Genomic DNA, 24,035 nt, shown 5'->3' with positions numbered 1-24,035 from the left:
ATAAAGAATAAATTGCGTGGACAGAGATTTTCATCACCTGAAGAAACTGTGGACGCCTACAAAACGGCCATTTTGGAGACCCCAACTTCCGAATGGAATGGTTGCTTCAATGATTGGTTCCATCGTATGAAAAAATGTGTCATATTTCGCGGAGAATACTTCGAAAAGCAATAAATACATTTTTAAAGAGTAATGTTGTGTCACTTCGTTAATTCCCGAAATTTTCAGTGGCGCCCTCGTACATAAAATAGATAAGACTTGACCTAAAGGTCTTAGTTGCCAGGTCATAAAATTCCTTTAAAAAAAGTACATAAATTAGTCTGTGCCTGCTACCACGTTTTGTCAAACGTAATGGCAATAGATAAAATTCTGCAATGATACACAACATAAAAGTTAAAATATAAACTGATTAATAGGTATAAATAGTGATTATCTTATTATTTTATTAAATTTTTACGATGATGTGAAATTGTTAAAAATGGTAAGGTGTTGGTTTTACTTTTTAGGTTACAAGTGAAATGGGTAAGGTTCGAAAAACTAAGGCTCGTAAAGTCAAAAACGTTGTGGTTAGCGAAGAGAGCAATGAAGAAGAGCAACTTTCAAATGATAGCAAAGAGAATGCGGTTCAAACGATATTAGATCAGTTGCAGGTGAGCTTGTAACCACTTGTGTTTATCAAATAGCTCATGTTAAATGATTTCTCAAAATACTGAAGTTTCTTAGCGCAACTCCAATACCTCGTTTAAACATTTAAACCATTATTTTTGTTATTTTTGAATTATTATGTCTATGATCAGTGTTTAATAAAAGTATAATATGTAGTTAAAAGTATAAAGTATAATATAAAAATATGATTGGCTAGTAGTAAAACATAATAATACAGTAGATAAAAAAAATTACTATCCTACGATATTAACAGTGAACTTCACATTCTAAATTACAGGGAGCAAGTGTTGAAGAGAAGTATTGCGGTTTGCAAACTTTGGCAATGTTTATAGAGATTCCAGAGAATATTGATGAAGTTATAAACCAGGGTCTTGTAAAAGTTGCTGCTCCTTTATTGCTGGATCCTGCTAGTTCTGTGAGAAATGCATCATCTGGTATGCTTCGAAATCTATCTGCTGTTAAGCTAGATATTTGTGATTCTCTGATGGATCAGGATATTATGACACCGTTGACCTGCTATTTTCATGAAGTGAGTTTGTAGAATTACCATTACAACTTTTAAGTGTGTTGTGTACTAGATTTGTAAATTATTAAAATTTAAAATTTGTATTTACAAGAGCCATGTATTTTAGTGCTTACTGGATCCCATAGTCATCATAGTGTGAGTGCTGCTACTTATGCTGATAGCAGGTTGAAGTTTCAAATGTACTGTATAACATTTATGTTACCCTTGAAATTGATACGTGTTAATGCTTCATGGAAAAAATAGTGAAGATTGTAGTACCTACCTGTATGGGCTCATAATATTCCTATTACTATTTATTGCAAAAATGCTTTTATATTCAGTACTTTTCTTCAGGCCTTAATACATTAATTTTTTAAATTATTCACATTGTCAAAAATAGTTTCAATTTAAATACATATATAGAAAATGTATGTTCACATAAAACTTGAGAACCGTTAGCCCCATTGATATGAAACTTTTTCATACATATAAAGGGCTACATGACTACTCTGTCAAACATAGTGATGTTAAGAGCAAATAGGTAGCGTTGGTGGCAGTGATTTTTATCATTTGAGCATATAATATAATTTTTATATATGACAAAACGCTGGTTCCATTGTGTTTTTAAAATGTCATCATTCTTATTATCATTGCCTTCAATAGTGAAGTAATTAAGACTCACTTTTCTAATGAATTCCATTTATTACATTTCAAGTGTACAACAATAGCAACAGAGAGCTCAGTTAGACTGCTTGAGCTTGAATGTTTTGTGCGACAATAGTCACTCGTAATTATAGTAGAAAGTAGGGGTAGTATAGTCATGAATTCTCTTGAATACTGTCTTAAACAGTTGTTGCCATGTAAAACATGAAGGAAACAGTTAACTATTTATTTTTAGTTCACTAAATAGTGATGTTGCGCCGATATATATACTTGAGATACAAGGTAGATTCTACTCTTTTGAGGAGTATCTAAATAATCGGTGCTTTAAAGTGGCACACCAAACTGCCTTACCTCGAGATGACTGACTCCAACAATATGCTGTTTAACAGTACAGTCATAGTATAAAACATAAACAGTAAATAAAAAAAATTCATTATTTATAAAAATTTATTTCAGCATGCAGAATCATGGATACCTGATCCAATTTCTAAATCAAGAGATGAAGATATTGATACATTTGTTCAATGTGTTAATTTGTTGTTGAATTTGTGTGAAAGTTCTGGTAAATCTTTTAGTCTTTATTTATTTGCACTTGTATGAGGAATGTCAAAAACATTAAAAATATATTTTTTACATATAAATTGCTTTAAAATATATCTTCTTTATGATAAGTGTGAAAGGATGAAACTTTCTTTTTCAGACTTAGCTGTTAAATATGTTGGTCAATCTAGGATACTAGATATACTTCCAAGATACTTAGATATGTCATTATTTGGTATAGATATAGTAGCAGCAGTACTGCAATGCCTGTTTGTTGTTGTTGAAGACAATCCACTTGCGATGGAAAAAATCAAATCAAATTGTCAAAAACAGCTACAAACTTTAATCTATTTGGAAGGAACTGACCCCTCTCAACTCTTAATTAAAACATTATCTGCTGGAGTTATAATAAATACACATGGAGGCAAACTTACAACCTTACCTATTGAAATGATAAATCAAATAATGTCTATACTAGCAAAGACTTTATCAGTGGATCATAGGTTTGCTTGCAATCAGTTGTCAAGTCAAGTTCCATTGAAAAATACTTCTGGAAAGATGGAGGACCCACCTAAAATTAAAGATGCGCAAATATTAGATAAACAAATTAAGGCAGTCATTCAAATGTTGGATGCCCAACAAAGTGCTATTGAAATCATTGCTAACATTTGTTCAGATGAAGGTAAGCTAATGCTTTCATTAAATTTTTTTTTCTCAATCATAAAATGCTTTGATTGTTGCTGTTACAGATTTGATGCATATTCTGGTGATCCTTAAGTTTTTGTCTGAGTTTTCTTTAAATGTGACTGAATAGTTGGACTAAAACACTGCAGATTGCTGCATACTTGAGTCGTCTATTATCAAAGGTGGCAATCTGTGCATTTGGACAAAAAAAATTATTGATATGTCAATACAGATTGATTTGAATATAATCGTCTCCTTCAAAGAATACGGTTCAAAACCTGCATTAAATAAAGGTTAATAGTTAACCTGTTATTTATCTAAGATGTCATTCAGAAGAGTTTTGTGACTGCCAATGGAATACAAAGTCAATAATTCGTTTTTCTGATTTACCAATAATTGTCCACAAGTCATATTGCCGACTTTGATAATAGTTGACTCACTTAATGTTTGCCATATTGCATCAGTCAAATTTTGTAGTATAATGCAAAATTCTGTTTACTGAAGGAAATAAAAAAAACATCTTTTTAAGTACAAGGCTTAGTCCTTGCTGTGTAATATCACAAAAGAGAAGAAAGTCTTCTAAAATACTGACATTTGTGTGTTTAATATAAGAATATGTTGATCAGTCAAGCAGATTAGAGTAATTCATAAGTATTAAAACAATAATTTTAAGATGATGTTTTACTTTTAGATGGCGATGATATCAATAGTGATAGCTCTTCTGAAAATAATGAAATTGATGAAGAAATTTGTCAGAACGGAAATGGTACACTTCTCACAGAAGATAAACTTCCTCCAGAAGTCTTGGAAGCATTAGTGAATTTTGAAATATTTCAAAGAGTATGGGCAAGAACAGAAATGCCAGCCCAAAATGTAGTCATGATTTTAAAAGATTATGAAGGTTCTCAATTGATATGCAAAAAGTTAGTAAAACTAAAACTATTAACACTACAATTAACTAAACAAAACTATTAAGTATTCATTTGTAAATTTTAAGAAATTGGATTTAGTTAAATAACTTTGTAATATATTAATAATTATATAGTATTTCTGTTGGTTTTCGTGAGTCGTAGATACCTATAATTAAAACTACTTTTACGGAATGTTAGCAAAATCTTTCAGTTTGGGCCCTGTAATGTCACCCGGCAGTCAGAATAAAGACATAATAGCCCCTCGATGTTACTGGCAGTTAGGTGGCAAAAAAAAATTACTGTTTAAACTCTCATTTTTAGGTTTTATTTTTATTCATTCTGATAACCTTAAAAGTAGTTTTAATTACTTTCAATTATAATTACAATAATTTAAAACATTAAGCAAGAGTGAGTGAGATATTTGTAAAGAAGGAACTATAATTGGTATATTTTTTTTAGATTACAGAGTTTACAAACGAGAGCTCTACTGTGTGTTAACAACATGATATCTTCACTACCAAATGCGAGTCTTGGAGGTGTTAATGGTATCTATAAAATCTGGGTGGATGCAGGAAAATTAGTATTCAAACAAAGAGAAGAAAATTTAAATCTCTTAGAATCTGCTACAGCAGTGATGAGAGCTGCACTAGATAAAATAAAGCTTAGAGACAGTGATAAAGCTAGTGATATTAGCTTATTCAATGATCTGGCCATCTCCGATATAGAAGTAAGTTTCAGTATGATTTTTTACTTTACTGCTGACATTAAATACGATTTGGTAATAAATATATACTTAACTAGCGGCCCGCTCCGGCTCCGCTCGGGTCTTGTACAAAAATTAGGTTTTTTTTTATTTTTTTTAATAAAAGAATACTTATTGCGGCATAACTATAATTGTTAGATATATGCTGTCGCGGTACTTTTTGTAAATAATAATGTGTTCTACAAAGGCAGAATCGCAGGGCGCGCGATGTAAAGAATATTTTAGGTATTTTTTTTACACCTTGGGTTACATTATTGGAGTTTTAGTAAGGATCCCTAATTTTTTTCAAATAAAATTATAGTCTATGTCACTCGGGAATAGTGTAGCTTCCAAACACTGAAAGAATTTTTCAAATTCGTTTCGGTGCCTATTCAATACAAACAAACAAATCTTTCCTCTTTATAATATTAGTATAGATTATTACTCACGATGCTTATGATGATTTGCCAGTTGGGCCTCAACTGACTCAGTTTAGGTATTATGAAGAAGACGACCCTATACATATTTGCAGTAGTGGTAGGACAAACTAAAAGCCCAATCTTTCGACATTAATACTCATGAACAAACAATAGTTGAATAAATAACCACTCACTTACAGCCATCCACAATGAACAAATAAACTTATAAATAAATAAACACAACTTTTGGTTAATTTTATAAATTTATATCTAAAGATTAGAATTTTCGAAGAAATGTTATTATGTTCATACTATACATGTCTCCTAATATCTAAATCACAATGATTACTTATTGCAGATTATGTTAACTGGAATCAGACAATGTGAAGTGCCTGAGATAAGGTCAAACCTAATACGAATGGTCGGTATACTTGCCCTATTATTGGTAAACAACTTGAATGACATCACTTCTAATGTGATTTGCACCATCACAGATTTCATAATAGAACAATCACACAAAGAGAATGAAGTATGGGTGCTGGCCGAGGCACTAGATACTTTGGTAGATTTATATGCTGAAGATGAAACAGATTATTTAGCTGCTAAAGTGAAACTAGTTGACAAGTTGGCGATACTGGCACCAATTTTAAAGAATAAGGTATTTATTCATTATTTTGTGCCTACTGAGCCTAAATGAGTTTCTAAATAGGCATGGTGCACTATACTTTATCATTGTTCCATTCTGCAGATAGATAAGTTCAAGTGTCTCTTTTATAAAGTATATATTATGTATGTAATATGAAAGCCCTTATTTATTGAAGTGTTACTGCGTAATTTTTTGGTGTTGTGGTTAGTGACCCAGTCCACTGACCACGTAAAAGGGGTTCAGTTCCCAGTCGGAAATTGTATCTTTGCAAAATATGGATGTAGATTGTAGGTGTTATTTCTTGTCTCATAAATGCGTTTCCTACGCACAGGACACTGAAGAGAATCATGGCTTTGGGTAATGCAATGAGAAATGTTTACATCAATTCAGATATATTACAAAACAAAAAAAAAATTGCCTACCGCTAGGTGGGGTCAGCATTAAATACATTTGTCTTACCGTTTTAAGATTAACTGCTTGCCTGATCTCAACTGTTCTTGGGAATGTGGACGAGGGGTTCACAGATTTTAACAGCACAAAATATCATTTAAGATTATTAATCTCAAAAAAATGTTGGTATTTTTCAGGCTAGACAGCAAAAGAGACTTCCAAAAGAATACAAAGTTCTCGTCAATACTGCGATCACCAATTTACCGAGATTTATAAATTACAAGAAAGAAAGAGTAAGCAAGTTATAATTACTCAATAATATATTGTAAGTCTAAAGTTATTTATAAAGGTAATTTTAAAATATTAAATGACTAGGTACTGATACATTGTTTTTTTTTCATACTACAATATACCATATAATAAATTAATAGGCTAATATAAAGTACGTTATATAAATAAAGGAAAATAAAAACCAAGATAGTAAATAAAATAATTTATTAACAAATAATAGTTCTCTCTAACAAATAACCCTCAGCATGGTATGACGCATACTGGAATCTGAAAACTAAATTACCGGATATGTAAGTCAATGATTTCTGACACAATGGAAAACTGAAAAAAAAAAAAACGTTCTCATAAATGTTTTGAATTGCACCCAATGTAAAACGCCTTCGCTTTAGATTACGAGTTCACAATGAACATAGCTAAATATGTGTTTAGCGTATCAGATAAACTTTCTTTTCCTTATTCCCTGTCTCGCTTGGGGGAAACATTACACTGAAAATTCATAATTGATATTATAAATGTTCGATTTTTTTTACTGTTATAAATGGTTGCTTTAAATTAAAATTCTTGATCTTTTCACGCGACATGATTATTCTTGAGATCGTTGCACTGCACGCCATGTAAAACAATTAGAAATATTCTGATGCCCCGTTCCATGTCTACTGCAGTACTTACTGCCTTCCCTTTATATTACGGTTTCACAATGAACTTATTAGCTATGATTTTCTGCATATATGGTGATTATACCTTTTTTCTTTTTAGCTTTACACTAATTTACACTTTAATAAAAAAATATATATTACTATTAAATTATCAATTGATATTCTAAATTTGTTGACCATAAACATCACATGATTATTATTCATGAAAGTTAAAGGGACTGTTATAAGGTGTACTACACTGAAGCTTGTCTTTATGTATATGTAGTACTCAATAAGTAGTAAGTGATTATCACAATGAAATCTAATTCTAAACCCAGCGTCCTAGGTTTTATGGCATATAATGCGATTATACATTGCCTACCTATTTATTATTTATCATTCACATACATAATAAATAGTTAATCACAAGTTTTTAACATAATAAACAAAGACAGGACCTATGTATATTATTATGCACTAATGTATGAAGTGTTAAACGTAAACATATTGCATTAGCCCCTAAATTTAAAAAAAAGCTCTATAACTTAATGCATACGGTACCTAGTATATTTTTTTACGAATCATCCACAGCACTTGTCAGTTTTTTTTATTTTATGAAAACCTACAATTAACTTTTGTGCTTTTATGGGACGTGAAAAATAAACCTCTATATTCATCAAGATTACAATTTACAAAGTCGACATTACAAATTTATGATAAAATTTTCATAAAGAAAATGGCTTCAATATATTATAGACGTGAATATTATTAGAAGATTTATTTAATAAATAAGCATAAGCCGTCAAATCAAGAAAAAAATACGGAAAATCACATGGATCCGTGTAAGACTGATTTTATCACAAATATTATGCACCTTATGCATTTGATCTAAAATTTACATTTGTAATATCTATTGGAAATTATCCACCAAATCATTTTCAGGAATAGATTCTTCCAAGAGATATTTATACATTGGTTTTTTGAAAAACTATCTATAGGAACAGCAAGTATTTTTTTTTGTCTTGGTATACATATGACAAAATGTTTTATTTTCGTTGTAGTTAACGTTCGTTGTAGTCTTCACTATAATAAGTAACATAAAATATAAAATAGATTTCATACAGGGGAACTTGACCCACCATAATGACTCCTCCTGGGCTTTGGTATTGGATTTGGTGACGAGTTTTCGCTTTTATCAAAACGTTTTTTAATTTCAGACACAGATAAACGTTCTTCTACAGACGGTATGTCTTCTTCGTGCAATGCCGAGTTGAGTTTGCTTATTTCTCTTTCGAGTTCTCTTGTTGCCTTATCTATTTCCAAAAATTCTTTTTCGGTACTCGTTATGCTTTGCTTACGTGATTCATCATCATAAACTTTGCATACTACTTTTTTTAATTCTTCCCTCCCGTTTATTCCGTTGTCGTTAAAATGTATATCATATGTCACGTGACTGGTATCTAATGAATTCGTCACACTTTTACTTCTTTTATTCGTTAGCGTATGAAAGTCTTCTAAGTTACCTCGGCGTAACCGAATGTCGTCCTCGTTAACACTGGAATTCCTTCTGTATTTAGTGATATCAACTTTTGGGAATTCAACCGTGCTTAAGATGTTGTCTTCGGAGTCAGCATTATGCAAAACGTTTTGTTCCTTGTTCTCTTCTGCATTTATTTCACTCGATTTTATTTCTAAGTTTTGTTCTTCAGCTGTAACTTCCGGCGTTTTAACCTCATTTTTTACTATGTTATTGTTTTCCGAGTCCTCTGGCTCTGCAATATGAAGATTTATTTCGTCTGTGGTCTTTTTTTGTACATCTTCATCTTCGACAATCTTAAGTTCAATCTTCAGGTTCATATCCTCTAATTCCAAATCAGTTTCCGTTTTGGATTGTGTGTTCGTTTCAGTTTCACTAATGTTCAATTCCGAAATTTCGCTGTTCACCTGCAGATAAGTCGATAGTATTACTGGTTGGTCTTAGGTTTTATCTTACTAAATCCTTAGAGATATGATTTAGAAATGAATTTATCAGTACTAAGCGTACTCTAAGTAAGCGCTAGACGTATATACAATATACCTTTTGCAAACTACTTATAGCTATAGATGCTCAGATTATTATTAAATTTAGACTTTGACTGTCAATAGGGTATTTCTCTATTAACTCTACCAGTAAATTACTAGTAATTTTTAATGAATGTAGCATCCACGCTGCCTTTGATAGTTGTTGCTTCGAGACTATTTCCATGTATGTATGTATATTGGCTTTCCACAGGATTCCCTACTCCCCCACGCTAATTATCCTCCACATCGATGACACGCTCTCTTTGAATTGTATGATCTCACCATATAGATTTTCTCCACACATTTTTACATGTTTGAAAATAATTGTTAGAATTACCGTTACGTCTGCGGAGGCAGGGGCCGGTGGTAGAGGGGCTCGTTTCTTTTTGCGTCGCGACGCGCGGATCGGCGGCACAGGATCCTCGTCAAATGGGTTTGTACTTGCCACGCTTAGTCTAGACCCTGTAACCTCACTGCGGGCCATTCTTGGGGTAGCGCTGTATTATCAAATATAAATTATTTAATCACATTCATTTTATTAATTTTTATTTATTTATTATTACACATAATTATTAAATTATATAATACATATTATTACTTATGATTTATTATTTTAGGATTTATTCTTTCAAACTAGAATTTCTTGTACTATGGGAACCGGAGACATATATAAACATATAAGCACATATATATATTAAACACCCAGAAAAAGGGCAAATAAAGCTGTTCGTCGCATGAATGTATACCTAATGTGGGAATCGAACCCACGGCCATCGGGTCAACAGTCAAGGTCGCTATGTAGTGAGCCACCGGGTTAGACAACATAATAATACCTAGGATTGTTGAGCTTGAGAAAGGAATTGCAACCAACCAAATCCATAGATTTGACTTTCTTGGTTTCGAATTACAGCTCTGATTTACGCGACTTTACTTTCCTTGTTTGTGCAGTTTAAGACACATATCATTCATAGGCCTAGATCTACTATTCATGCCTCGCTTGTTGATTAGCGGTATTGGAGCTCATACTAATCATAGCAACGTGAATTTTCAACACAACTATGGCGGCACTGGAATGCAATTGGAAGGACACTTCGTATTGGAACGTATGATTGATCGACCTCAAAAATAGGCTAAACGATGATACACAGCCACAATAATAGTTACACCAGATTAATTCCACGACGTCATTCATGGGAGGAATATTTTGCAGATAAATTAGGAAGATTAGTGCCTGCCTAAAGATGGAACCACAACGCATCTATAATCATGTCACAACATAAAATATAATAATCATTACCTATATGTATAGTACAATAATATACCGAGCATCATACGTAATAAGCAATGGAAGCTTAATAGTTCTTATGCCACGTCATTACTAGAAATAGGAAAGGAATTTATAGTAAGTTGACTTCATAAAATTACGAACAAATTTACAGCACTAAACTTTTATAGTTTTGAAATTGAATTTTACAATTTCTATTGACTAAGAACCGGGTTGTGTATTACTTACACAATGTATTAAAGTAAACAACCTTAATAATATGGTATTTATTACCTAAGCGAATTAGTATCATATTGACTGGAACTTCGCAATCTTTCTTGGAACCTTGAACGAGGTAGCGGAGTGACGGACCCTCCGTAGACGTAACGTTCTGGTGAGCCCACTGTACTTCGACTGCCTGGAGTCATCGACGAATCTAAAAATAGAGCGTATTGATATTTTTTTTATTGCTTAGTTGGGCGGACGAGCTCACAGCCCACCTGGTGTTAAGTGGTTACTGGAGCCCATAGACATCTGCAACATAAATGCGCCAACCCCCTTGAGATATAAATTCTAAAGTCTCAGTAAAGTTACAACGGCTGCCCCCTCCTTCAAACCAAAACGTATTACTGCTTCATAGCAGAAATAAGTAGGTTGGTGGTACCTACCCGCACGGACTCACAAGAGGTCTTACCACCAGTAATTGAATAAGAATTTTACATTTACATCTGTATCAAACTAGCTATCTATCTATCTATCAGCCCACAGTCGTCCACTGCTAGACATAGACCTTCCAATCCTCGCCACAATAGATGCAAACAGCGCAGGACCGATCAAACTGGTTAACCTACGAAAATTAGTTGCTAGTCTTAATTGAAAGACTTATTGCAACTTCAAAATAATATGCTTGAAATAACTTGACTATTTATTTTACAATAATTATTTGCCAAGTTACATTTAAAACTGTAAGCACCAATAATATCTTCAAAAGACCTTGAGTGATTACTTTATTTTTAGATAGTGATGTTATTGATCATGTCTCGAAATGTGTCTCATGCGTCAATAGTTTTATGACATGTTTTACGTAGGAGTAGCATGTGTCTTAATAGTGAAATTAACAACTGCATGTGTGATATTGTGAGTATAGCTTATAAACATATTTTATGTAGTGTTTAGTTATGTGTCATAGCGCACAATGTAAATATTTTGTATACTCACAGTGCATAGCTCGCCTGAATAAAATCGGACTGGAATCTCCATTGGCCTGATTTGTTTTGGATTTTTCTTGTGTTTGACTACCTTTTTTTCCTTTCTTTAAAAACGATCTAAAGGCCCTGAAACAAATCAATGAGAACTTACATGGTAAATTTCAAAAAATAAAATATGTAGTTCTTTAGACACAACATTCTTGCATTAGACATCATTCTAATCGATTCACACTTCTAGGAATATATTTCTCAGAATATATACATACATTACTGGTGGAAGAACCTCTTGTGAGTTCGCACGGGTAGGTACCACCACCCTACTTATTTCTGCCGTGAAGCAGTAATGCATTTCGGTTTGAAGGGTGGGGCAGCCGTTGTAACTTTACTGAGACCTTAGAACTTATATCTCAAGGTGGTTGGCGTATTTTCGTTGTAGGTGTCTATGGGCTCCAGTAACCACTTAATATCAGATGGGCTGTGAGCTCGTCCACACATCATAGCAATAAAAAAAAAATTGTTTTGAGTGACTACTCACGGACCGATAGGTGAGCTTACGGGCTCAACCTGAGAGAATTGCTAAAACTGGCCCTAGGAAAGCCACTGCTTCCCTGAACCTACCCCCGGATCTGAATGGCGACCCACGGAGACGATCGTGCGAGAAACTTTGCGGCGTTATACAAATTGTGATGTCTTATAACGGCCGTCTGGTGTAGTGGTAAGTGACATGGTCACTACACAAGGGGGTCGCGGGTTCGAATCCCGCCAAGGGAAGATATTTGTATGATAAATATAGATGTCTTTTCCAGGGTTATGGATGTCTATTAAATATATGTATGTGTATAATAAAAATCTTAAATTTATTTCCGTTATCTGGTACCTGTAACACAAGTTCTTTACGAACTTATCACGGGACCAGTTAACGTGGCGTGATTGTTAGTAAAAAAAAAAAAAAAACGAAGTCACTCAATGCACGTTACCTGAGGTAGCTGTGGAATATACCTATTATAAATATCGCGTTCGACTACTGCCTGATAACGACTAGCTATCCCTAGTGACTAGCTTTATTGCTCACCTGCATCCCTAATTAATATAGTCGTAAATATTAATACAAAAAACAAAAGTATGAACGTACTAGGTATTTTGAAGTGTTCCCACAAGCGACGCACCGGATGTCTGTAGGCGCAAGGATAACAAAAGTAATGGAAGTTTAGTGCACTTGATTCCACTTGAGCGGTTACAATTGTGCCGTGACCGACAGACCACCGACCATTGCTCGAGCCGGGCCATTGTGCTTTTATTCACGTACAAATTACAATGAGCCGACCCGTTTAAGAGTATGTTATGTTTCCGTATATTTCACTTTATAAAATCTCGATTATGATCGCAATTCTGTCCATAAGAGTTTCAATTTACTTAATTACAACTAAAAGAAATAAAAATACCAAGTCTTTTTTTTTAATGTCTCAATTATGCCTATACCTATGCGTACCTATTCGTTTTTATCAATGTAGGTATATGGACTTAGTTAATGTGACTATCATCTGTTTTTGGATGGAAGGATTGCTTTTGGAACTAAGGCCTGCACAGCTTTACTAGGACGGGTTGGCGAGTTCAAGGGCTCAGACGGGTGGGGAGTCATTTGCTAATAGCGTGTCGCATTGCTGTTACGAAGAAACGTTCAGACTCAATCGTTGTCTACTTATGGATTGTGAATATTATGTTTGGATGTTGTTTAAAGATTGTATTTAAAGAAAAGTGACGGCAGAGTACGATCAACGTACGACAGGTTACTGTTACGATTTACTGGTGGTAGAACGACTTATGAGTCCGCACGGGTAGGTACCATCACCCTGCCTATACCTGCCGTGAAGCAGTAATGCGTTCCGGTTTGAAGGATAGTGCAGCTGTTGTACTGTAAAAACTGAGACCTTAGAACTCTTGTTTTTTTTTTGGTTAGATGGGTGGACGAGCTCACAGTCCACCTGGTGTTAAGTGGTTACTGGAGCCCATAGACATCTACAACGTAAAGGCGCCACCCACCTTGAGATATAAGTTCTAAGATCTCAGTATAGTTACAACGGCTGCCCCATCCTTCAAACCGAAACGCATTACTGCTTCACGGCAGAAATAGGCAGGGTGGTGGTACCTACCCGCGCGGACTCACAAGAGGTCCTACCACCAGTAAAAGTTGTTTCAAGGTGGATGGCGGGATTTACGTTGTAGATGTCTATGGGCTCCGGTAATCACTTAACATCAGGTGGGCCGTGAGCTCATCCACACATCCAAGCATTAAAAAAAAAATCGCAATATCATCGTTTCAACAAATAAGTGTATTTCTTAATATAGTGATAGTATTGCAAGAAATGCAAACCTTTTTGCTCTGAATATCAGAATGGCTGTTCGTACCACAAAAAATGAAGTTACAATTCTATTAACTAGTAAGTAATTACTATCTAATGACTTGTATTTGCGTCACTTGACGTGAATATGTTTTACCCGTAGTTCCACATCTTAATGTTATTCCAACTTGTTCTAACAAAAAATAATTATTCGTAAACACGTAGATACTGTTGTTTGTATATTATGCAGTAAGTATGCGCCTTATACCTACCTGATTTTAATATGAAATTTATTTTTTGCAATGATTTCAACTGGTTTCTCAATAAATATTGAATCTTCATTACGTGTCCTGTGAGAAACCCTCTATTTATAGTTTATAACAGATTATTTTAATAACGATACTCAGGATTGCAGATCCGTTAAACAATGCTCTATTAGTCAGCTACAAACGGTCTGTAAAGATATCAAGACACGAGCTCTTGACCTTTTATTGGTATGTCGTAGTAGAACCATTAGAGTTAGATATATATTTTTGCTATAGGATACAAAAATGATGCAGTAATAAGACTGTTCTCAATATATTTTCTGGAAAGACTTTTTTTCAATAGCTAAGTGGTAATAATTTACAAATAATAAACAAATAATCTAGATATATTATATTATGTTAGACGGTGGTTACCGATACAGACTAGTGGTCTCTGATCGTAAACAAGTCGCTATGTATAGATACCGCGAAATTGTAAGGTGAGTTTGTACTTGCCGAAGCAGAGAACGCTAGATAGACAGTAGTTTTGACTAATAGTTGTTGATATATCTTGTAATAGATCATAAATACTAATTTATTGGAGGCTATAAAGAGTTAAATGTTCATTCCTTTCTTCTGAACTAATTAATAGGACTAAACTAACTAAAAAATACGAATTGTCAAAGTTGACATGAGAATATAAGCACATTCGGCCCTAAAGACCTGTATGTAACCTGGGTTGTTCGCTCTACACCGCGGAAGCATCGCGCTGATTCACGCTTTCACTCATCACATTTTCAAACTACAGCATAGTACAACATTTTCAAAAAACCTATCGTATATTCTAAAAAATTATAGATTATTATACGTTATTCATTACTTTATATTAACATTTTGTCTATATGAAGAGCTATTAAGAGAATATATACCACTAGGTAAGTGGGAAAGTGATCAACGTAATTCATGAGTTTCTTTTTATTTAATTCACTTTGAATTTTACTCCATGCACGAAGTTTTATCTACGTGGGATTTCAGATTTTCACAAATTTTTTTGAAATATCTATTAAAAATTAGATTTTCGAAAATTTATTAAATCACTTACATTCACTTTTAATTTGTTTATTTGAAATATTATATTAAATAATATAAAATATGATGGTTGACTTTTTAAAGGTTGACTTTTGAATTTACCCCTTTCATCAAGAAAAACGGAATGGTACCAGTTAAAGGTATTTCATTTGCAACATGCAATAATTTATATGTATAAATAGACTTTGAACTTTGGTATTGAATTGAGTCACCATGTATAATTTTATTGCGTACCAATGCATTTTACCTAACATCAATTATATCTGTTTATTTCACAAATGTCAAGCACACGATAACCTTTATCATTAGAATAGAAAATCATGTTCACAAACATAACAAATAGCTACTGATTTTAATTATAATTAATGGGAAATATAATGATGTAGATGTTGATTAGAGTTTTTCCTGGTCATAAAATTACATATATGAAACAATAAATATTTCATAATAAAAATTATGTAATGATTTCGCTCCCCTAGCCTATATTTTAAAAATGAATCTGCGTTTTTTTTATTGCTTAGATGGGTGGAACGAGCTCACAGCCCACCTGGTGTTAAGTGGAGCCCATGACATCTACAACTTAAATGCGCCACACACCTTGAGATATAATTTCAAAGGTCTCAGTATTCAAACTGGTCAACTTTTCAAACTTTACAACTTTTCAACAAGATCCCACAAAACGTTCAACTACTACCTGTTCATAGATTTAAGAAAACTGTCAAGGGACGTTTGTGCAACAAGGCATATTATAAAGTTAAGGATTTTTTACTAGATGGCACTACGTGGGAATGAGGCGTTCGCTCCTGGCCTTTTCATTTTTCATTATTATTATTATTTATTTGAATTGTATTTTTTTGACTTGTTTTTTCGTATACAGTAAATATGTATTATTGTTTAAAAAAAAAAAAATCGTTGAGAAAATACAAAAAAAAAAAAGCCCGCTGAGTTTGTTTCGCCGGTTCTTCTCAGAACTGTGGCTTTTTTTGGAACCGGTGGTAGAGTTAACATTTTCTTTTACATTTTGACATTCAACAAGTGTGTTTTTGATGACATCCAAGTTGAAATAAATGATTTTGAATTTGAATTTGAATTTAAATATAGTAATGTATGTACGCGCATAACTTCAGCCCGCTGAGTTTCTCGCCGGACCTTCTCAGGGGGTCGCGATTCCGATTCTATAGTATGTTCACTAGCTTGAGTTAGGTCTCCTTTGGAGGGGCTCGGGTAGCTGTTGGCAAATCCTACCCCTCCTGGCTGAGCCCGTACTCGCCCACCTGTCCTGGTAAAACTGGAAAGGCCTCTGGGCCACCAGTAATGCCTACATCATTAGGATAGAATCCATCATCACATAAGATAATTCTTTTTTTTTTTGTTGTGTTTGTAATTGTGAGGAGGAGTTTCTTCTAAAATAAAATAATTAAGAAAATAGCACGGAAAATTAGAAAATTTAAGAAAACTTAATCACCATATTAGTTTTTCTAATGCAACCTTAAGGCTTTTGACATAACATTAACAGAATGTGTGCTGCAAATATCAAATATCGTTAAAGAGGATGTAAAAATTTAACATTGTTTAAAACAAATGCTTCAACAAATCGTTGCTATTGGACCAATGAACGTTGTGTGCCAATACTGCAAGGCTTTTAAGTTTAAAAATGAAGCTCCTGGATTCTGTTGTGCGAGTGGTCTAATGAAATTGAAGCCAATGGTTTCGGCACCAGAGCTACTACATTGATTAGTTTCCGGAAATGGGCCATATTCTAATAATGTTTTGACTCATATCCAGCAATACAGTAATTGCTTTTGAATCACGTAATTTGGAACAACAACATTTATTCAAGAAAATGTTGCCAACAATGCCAACATTCAACAATGAACTTTTACCAACACGGGTCAGTTGCAAACTACGTTGGCAGGTTTCAATTGAAATAGTGTATCAATTGAAAGGGCGTAAAGTACGCTTGTAGCTCTATGAATTGCCAGAGGCAGCCAGAAGTGATTGTGTTTAAAAAAGTTGATAGGCGAATGGCAGTGCTGACAAAGTATTTTGAGAGCCACGTGATCGAGGCTCATGGAGGTTACTACAAACAATTTGCTATACAATACTCTATATCACATGACGAAATGAAAATGAGGTTAGTAAGAGAGTGTTAACTATGAATGTGGAAGGATATAGAGGAAGAGGTAGACCTAAGAAGAAATGGATGGATTGCGTGAAAGACGATATGGGTAAGAGGGGAGTGAGCGAAGAAGTGGTATATGATAGAAGAGTATGGAAGGAGAAAACATGTTGCGCCGACCCCAAGTGACTGGGAGAAGGGCAGGATAATGATGACTCTATGTTACAAAATTTTCTCAGGTTCAGATTTGTGTAAAAGAAAATTCAATAAAATTAATAAATTTTAGTCCCCGAAGCGATGTGAGGGCGGGCTGCTAGTTTTATAACGAAACGTGAAAAATAGACAAATCGCAATCAATGTTAACTCGTTACAAGAAAGAACGCCAGTAATGGTATTACACATATTTTCAAATACTGTAGAACGGTCCTAATATTGTTAATTATCATAAACAATATTTCTGCTCGTTTTACGTAGGGACAATGAAAATTACATTTTAACCCGATTTCCTTGATGGTCTTGACCTAGTTGAGTTCACAGTTCTAGGTAAATATTAATTACTAGCGACCCGCCCTCGCTTCGCTTCGGAAACATTAAAACACAAATGAAACCAAAAAAAAAAATTAAAAAAGTAGCCTATGTTCATCAGGGATAATGTCGGCTTCTAATGGAAAAAGAATTTTTCAAATCGGTCCAGTAGTTTCGGAGCCTATTCGAAACAAACAAACAAACAAAAATTTCCTCTTTATAATATTAGTATAGATTATTATAAATTTAATGGTGGTAGGACCTCTTGTGAGTCCGCACCGGTAGGTACCACCACCCCGCCTATTTCTGCCGTGAAGTAGTAATGCGTTTCGGTTTGAAAGGTGGGGCAGCCGTTGTAACTTGAGACCTTAGAACTTATATCTCAAGGTGGGTGGTGTATTTACGTTGTAGATGTCTATGGGCTCTAATAACCACTTAGCACCAGATGGGCTGTGAGCTCGTCCACCCATCTAAGCAATAAAAAAATATTATTATAAATATAATTATTATTTAACGTGATCAATAGTTCTGGTGGGACAACCAATAATGCACATTATAATTCTGGCATTGTGATACCTATCTATGGGCTCTAACAAGTTAATGACAGGTGGTCCTTGGGCTCGTTCATTCATCTAGTGCAATAAAAAAAATTGGTTAAGTTAATAGTTCCCCATCAGTAACTATACCAAACTTTTTGGACAAGGAAAGTTGGGTTGGTACACAACGTGACAAAAACAATGTTAATTAGGTTGCATCGTTTGTGTGTTGGCTATTTATTGGCATTCAGCTAAAATCGTGTACCAATTTCTAAACTAAAACTCGTTACTAAGAAAGATATTGTTTATGTGATGCTTTGGCTTCGAAACTGCATTTAGGTACGTAGTTGTTAATTTGTCGCAACGGCATTGAAGTAGTTTGTTAATATTAGTATTAACTATGAGATCAGAAGCTATACTGCTAGCTAGTTAAGTTTCACAAATTCTGCTGTCAAGAACAAGATAAAGGGGATAAAATGAATCATTTGTTAACAAAATACTGATAAAATATCATGTTCGTGTTATAAGTAGGGCATTTAGCAACATTTCAATACAGTTGTGTTTGTACAAGTACCTATCTAGTGCTTGGTCAAGAATGAGCAATATACCTAAGCATGAAACGCTAATCATGAGTTTTGATACTTTAGCATGTCTGCTTTAGGCTGGATGATGATAATGATTATCTATATTTTCGTTCTACTTTATTTTATAATTCTTTGTTACACTAAATTATGCTTGTGTTACGAAGATACAGCGAAGTTATCTACTACAAGGGAATTGTTTCGCTTAAAAGTGTCGGAATAAAAAATAATTACTATATGCGAATGACACGTAATGATAATAAAATGTTAAGATTCAAGTCGCTTAGTGTGCAGAATGTGCTAAAGAAACATGCACACGATTACGTGGCACACGTCACGGAAGTATGTAGGATACACTGGAAACTGGTAAAAAGCCAGACTTTCCTAGAAAAATTGAGTAAACTTGTTGCCTAATTTTGTATTCATAAATTTGTACGCATCACCTTAGTTGGGGAGGTCAATGGTAGGTAGGTCTACCTGATATAATTCATTGCTAACCCTGAAAAGATCGACGAAGCTAGAAGCTGAAAACAAAATTATGGGTGATCATATAGCTGGCCGAACGTGGGCCGAACCCTCTAAAAAAAATTATTAACTACCTACGTCAATAGTTGTACAAAATTTCGAAATAATTCATTCCGATATATAATGTAAAATGGATGGATATATCCTTTGCCTGGAATTAAGTATTATGTATTACTTGCAACAATAAAGTCATAGTTGACAACCAAGGCCAATATTTGTTTCTGTGTCACTTTCAATAAAACAAAAATTATGAAGCATTAGGTACTGATACATATACTCGTATAGGTTATACGAGACTAACAGGTGTACTCGACCTTATTAGGCCAATAGAAAAAAATAAACGTAACTATAACATATAGTTTGAGTAGGACACCATTGTCGAAGTGACTCTTAGCAAAAATAATAAAAGCTTCGATCAATAATACTACAATAAAAGTTATAATTTTTTAATGACAAACAGATTTGATTAGGAGTATGGACATTTTTTTTGTTTGATTGTGTACATTATTTTGAATACAACAGTATTACCTATCCTCATAATTATTCATGAAAATAGGTAGAAAGAGTAGATAGGTGATGTGCTTCCAGTGTTTGATATTTAACAATAAAGTCGGGTTTATTATATATATTTGGAGAATAGTATTTTTAACTATATATTTCTGAACGGATTAATCCATATTCTTGCATTTTTCGATTTATTTACTGTAATTTTTACAGTTTTGAAAAAACAAATTTAAATGAAAGTATGTAATGCTGAGTTTCAAATGTACTTTTTTTGAGTAAGTTTAAATAAAATCAGACACTATTACTCGTTTTTAGTAAAATTTATATTCTTTCACGAACAAAGAGGTTTTCAATGTAGGCATAGAAATTAGAGATAAACAAAGCGAATTAGTTGAAAATATGTGGTATTTGTGACGGAATATTTTTTTTGAGAGTTTCTTTTGAGTTTTTACATGATAATAGTTTCTCTGGTCCATAATATTCTGACAAAATACGTTATGAGTATGCGGATCCGCTCTTCAATTTACCTACTGAGACTACATTTATTTATTTTTTACCTTGCAACCTATGTTTACATTCCTTTTGGTATGAGTAGACAAACTGACGCCTCATCTGGAGATGAATATTTAAAATGCAATGTGTTTGAGAGGATTGGATATGTACCGAGTTATGTACCAAGTCAATGAACCACAACCTTATTCGCAGAATTTTAGATTTTCAATAAAACGAAATCAGTCCGTAATTTTATCCGTCACACTGACTTATTCGTAAAAGTTACTTAACATTGAAAATTACAATAGAATTGGTCAACGTTAAAGACTTGCGCAAACGACTTCTTTAAAGTACTTAAACACGGACATGTGAATGTGTAAATTAAATGCCAATCACGCATAATATTCCTGCGGTGGCTCCAACTACTGTATATAAGAGACAATAGTGAGTTCAACACTAAAAATAAATGAGTGACGCCTGCATTACGATAAAACAAACACGTGAAAACTTCTGAAACATTTTAGTCTCGGCGGTAAAGGACTATAAATTTTATTAAAACAATGTACCATTTCTCTTCTGCGATAGACAATGGTCAATTATTATTGTGCCGGGGCATCATAATAATATAGTGTTTCTTGTTTCTTTATTAAAACATATAATGGTGTATTTTATTAACAAATGTATGTAATAATACTGTGATGTAGATAATGCAGTTGTTGTATTAATGCACGATGGATAACGCATTTGGACTTTAGTTCAAAATTTAAATCAATTGCATTATGTACTCTGGTATCGTGGAAATTCTTTTTAACTCTTCAGTTTATGCTTTATCAACGAAGGTATATATCCACACGGCCTATCAGATGAGAAGTAATCGTCGGTGTCGGACATCAGCAATATCAGGAGCAGTGCCTTAAATTATCTTTGTAGTATTTATGTTGAAATTTAGTTAATTACTTGGATCGAAACGAACACCAATTACATATGTACCAAAATTTGTCGACAGTATTAGTTTCTAGTCGCATATTGATGGTCCCATAATTAGATCCTTAAGTACATATCTGCTTCACACAATTATGAGTCAGGCGATTCTATAACCGCTGGATTTTGTATTCGGTACAATGCCAAGTAATACAATTCTATTATCGTGATATGTATTTATTCGCTACTTAAAAATTTAATAGAATTAAATGAATGCTTTCATTTTTATAAACAAACTCAATTTTTATCCTGACCTAATTTACATTTTATTTGTTTAATTTTATATAATTTAAATTTGTAACTTCGTTATTTTATATCAATGCCAATTTTATGGTTAATACCGCAAGCTTCGACATCAGCGAGAAGAGCCGTTCGTTGACCTTACAATTAACAAAGAACTTAAATCTGGGAATCAAACAGGCCATGATTAATCTGTTGACTTCACAACAATTACGTAAATCTACTTTCAGAAATCAAAATCATTTAATTTAACTTTGTTAACTTTTAATTAATTTTGAGCATTAGTCACTTCCATGTCGTGACATTTTTGAATGGTTTGTTTGCAATGTGTGAGTGTCAGACGTTTATTATAGTTCGATGAAAACATCAACCAATGCGCGTTGCCTCGCGTGTTTTATTTATGCCTACTCCGCGTCTTTTCGTATTTTACATTTTGACAATGTATTTACTAATCGTAACCACTAAAATTCAATATTTCATATATATTTTTATCACTTTATCACTCTGCGTGAGATGAAATTTTTTTGCTTCTCGGGATTATTTGCGGAATTTCTTAAATTTTTATTCTAAAAAAGGCGAATAATTATAGGGAAGACAGCTTGTAAGTATATTCTACATTTGAAACTACATAATTAGGCTGTGGTTGATTCTCAGGCAACTTATTTTTTTTTAAAACACACCCAATCTTTATTCCAAGAATGTTTTCCACGATAAGAGAACAACTATGTTGAATAAAATCAAGAAAAATGCAGTTAAATATGAACTAATTGTTCTACGATTTAATAGTCATTATCGGTTGTCTGATTGAATCGTTTTATCTAAAGTGTAGTCATTTTATATCACAATTTATATAACGCAAGTTATAACAATAAATTATTTCCTGCATTAATTGCGCGTTCAGATGAAATCTTTAATCTATGTGAAGAAAAACAAGGTCAAGAGAATGTCTTGTTTACATACAGCTAACCAATACCAGCATAACGGTATCTAATTACAGTTTCAGGGTGAAAATACTTAATACCTAATGAAACTGATCGCTCGAAGCTTCTACAGTTTCAATTTAAAAATTGGTTTCGAAATTATATTTTTACAAACGTTACTCACCACGAATTTTTAAGGTCTTTGATTCCAGAAAAAGTGATGCTGTTAGATCTATTTAGCTTACGACCGATAGTCCAGAATCTTATCTTATTGTGATTATCTTCTTCATGAAATGGATTCAGATGTTCCGGGTAGTCGTAGATAGAGACCGTTTTGCGAGGACCCGCTGTGGCTGCCATAATTACACCAGAAAATTCACAAATATTGTTTTACATAATACACAAACGGCGACAAGTTTCCACCACAATTTTGGCTCTTATCACATTGGCGAGTTATCACAAACTGATATGCGGTATCGTTTTATCGGAGAGATAGTTAATGTTTATTTTCGCGGTTATGTATGGAGCTTATAGTCTAGAATATCGTGGCGCTCCACGTCGCATGTAGAGTCGAACTGGCTACTCAATACAGTGACTACTGGTCTGAGTCGTCGCTCGCGCCCCGACGTTTTCGTTATCACCTCATACTCACTGTACTGCCAAGTGCCAGCGTAGCTCGTTATAGCGTGATCATGAATTCTTTTACACGAATTACGAGTATTACTTTTGTTTTATTTCTCATGTTCTCATGTTTCGCTCGGGATAAATTTAAAAAATAAATTAATTTTCACTGATTTCTATAATTAATTTTGTCTTTTTTAAATTATTGTTAACTAAATTTAATCATTTAACCTTCAAACAATGGAAAATAACCCAACAAATAGTGATCGATGAATGTTGTAATAATTTAAAAGCAGATATCTTGGTAAATTAAATTTCCTTCTTTTCAAACGCCATTGACTATCGAGAACATATAATGCACGTGTATTAACAGTTTTATAGTAGTAAATATGCAGTATATTTACATAACATGACGCCATCAGACTACATAGTACTATTTACATTATGACGTAGTCTATTCTTATAGGTACTTATATAGAATATGAAGAATGTAAAAGAAGACCAAGATGTTCTTGTATTTTTTGGCGTTACGTTTAATACAACATATTGTTTAGTCTCCTGTTTATAAAAATCATATTTAATTTGTATGTAGGCAGTGTGCGGAAATTAATAGATATGTGGTGCTATACGGAATTATTGTTTAAGGGTTCCGTATCGACGGAAAAACAATTGTGTTTTTTACATTCACACGGC

The 24,035-nt window shown here is 33.4% G+C and overlaps 2 protein-coding genes across 4 annotated transcripts; one reads left to right on the top strand and one right to left on the bottom strand.

Annotated features, from left to right (window-relative positions):
• Positions 1-276: 276 nt before the first annotated feature.
• LOC149502963 (HEAT repeat-containing protein 3) lies at positions 277-6,548 on the top strand. Of its 3 annotated transcripts, XR_016323146.1 has the most exons (10): positions 277-416; positions 507-650; positions 944-1,195; positions 2,291-2,396; positions 2,535-3,056; positions 3,750-3,981; positions 4,429-4,696; positions 5,489-5,551; positions 5,625-5,788; positions 6,364-6,548. XR_016323146.1 is itself a non-coding variant. In XM_089727671.1 (9 exons), exons 2-9 carry the CDS (start codon positions 519-521, stop codon positions 6,472-6,474), a joined length of 1,923 nt encoding a protein of 640 aa, XP_089583797.1. In that variant the 5' UTR covers positions 277-416; positions 507-518; the 3' UTR covers positions 6,475-6,548. The 3 variants fall into 3 exon arrangements, 2 of the variants coding, with proteins under 2 accessions (XP_089583797.1, XP_089583798.1); XM_089727671.1 differs by having other exon boundaries at positions 5,489-5,788; XM_089727672.1 differs by having other exon boundaries at positions 341-416; positions 487-650; positions 5,489-5,788.
• A 96-nt stretch (positions 6,549-6,644) lies between these two features.
• LOC149502962 (uncharacterized) lies at positions 6,645-23,701 on the bottom strand. Its single transcript, XM_089727673.1, has 5 exons — positions 22,906-23,701; positions 11,636-11,751; positions 10,712-10,853; positions 9,491-9,650; positions 6,645-9,036 (listed from the first exon to the last, which is right to left on the bottom strand). The coding sequence occupies exons 1-5, from the start codon at positions 23,079-23,081 to the stop codon at positions 8,209-8,211; spliced, it is 1,422 nt and encodes a 473-aa protein (XP_089583799.1). The 5' UTR covers positions 23,082-23,701; the 3' UTR covers positions 6,645-8,208.
• Positions 23,702-24,035: the final 334 nt, after the last annotated feature.

The sequence above is a fragment of the Bombyx mandarina genome, chromosome 05 (assembly GCF_030267445.1).
Source record: "Bombyx mandarina strain Sakado chromosome 05, ASM3026744v2".
Taxonomy (NCBI): domain Eukaryota; kingdom Metazoa; phylum Arthropoda; class Insecta; order Lepidoptera; family Bombycidae; genus Bombyx; species Bombyx mandarina.
The sequence above is the reverse complement of the archived record's forward strand: the minus strand, read 5'-3'. Positions and strand labels throughout refer to the sequence as shown.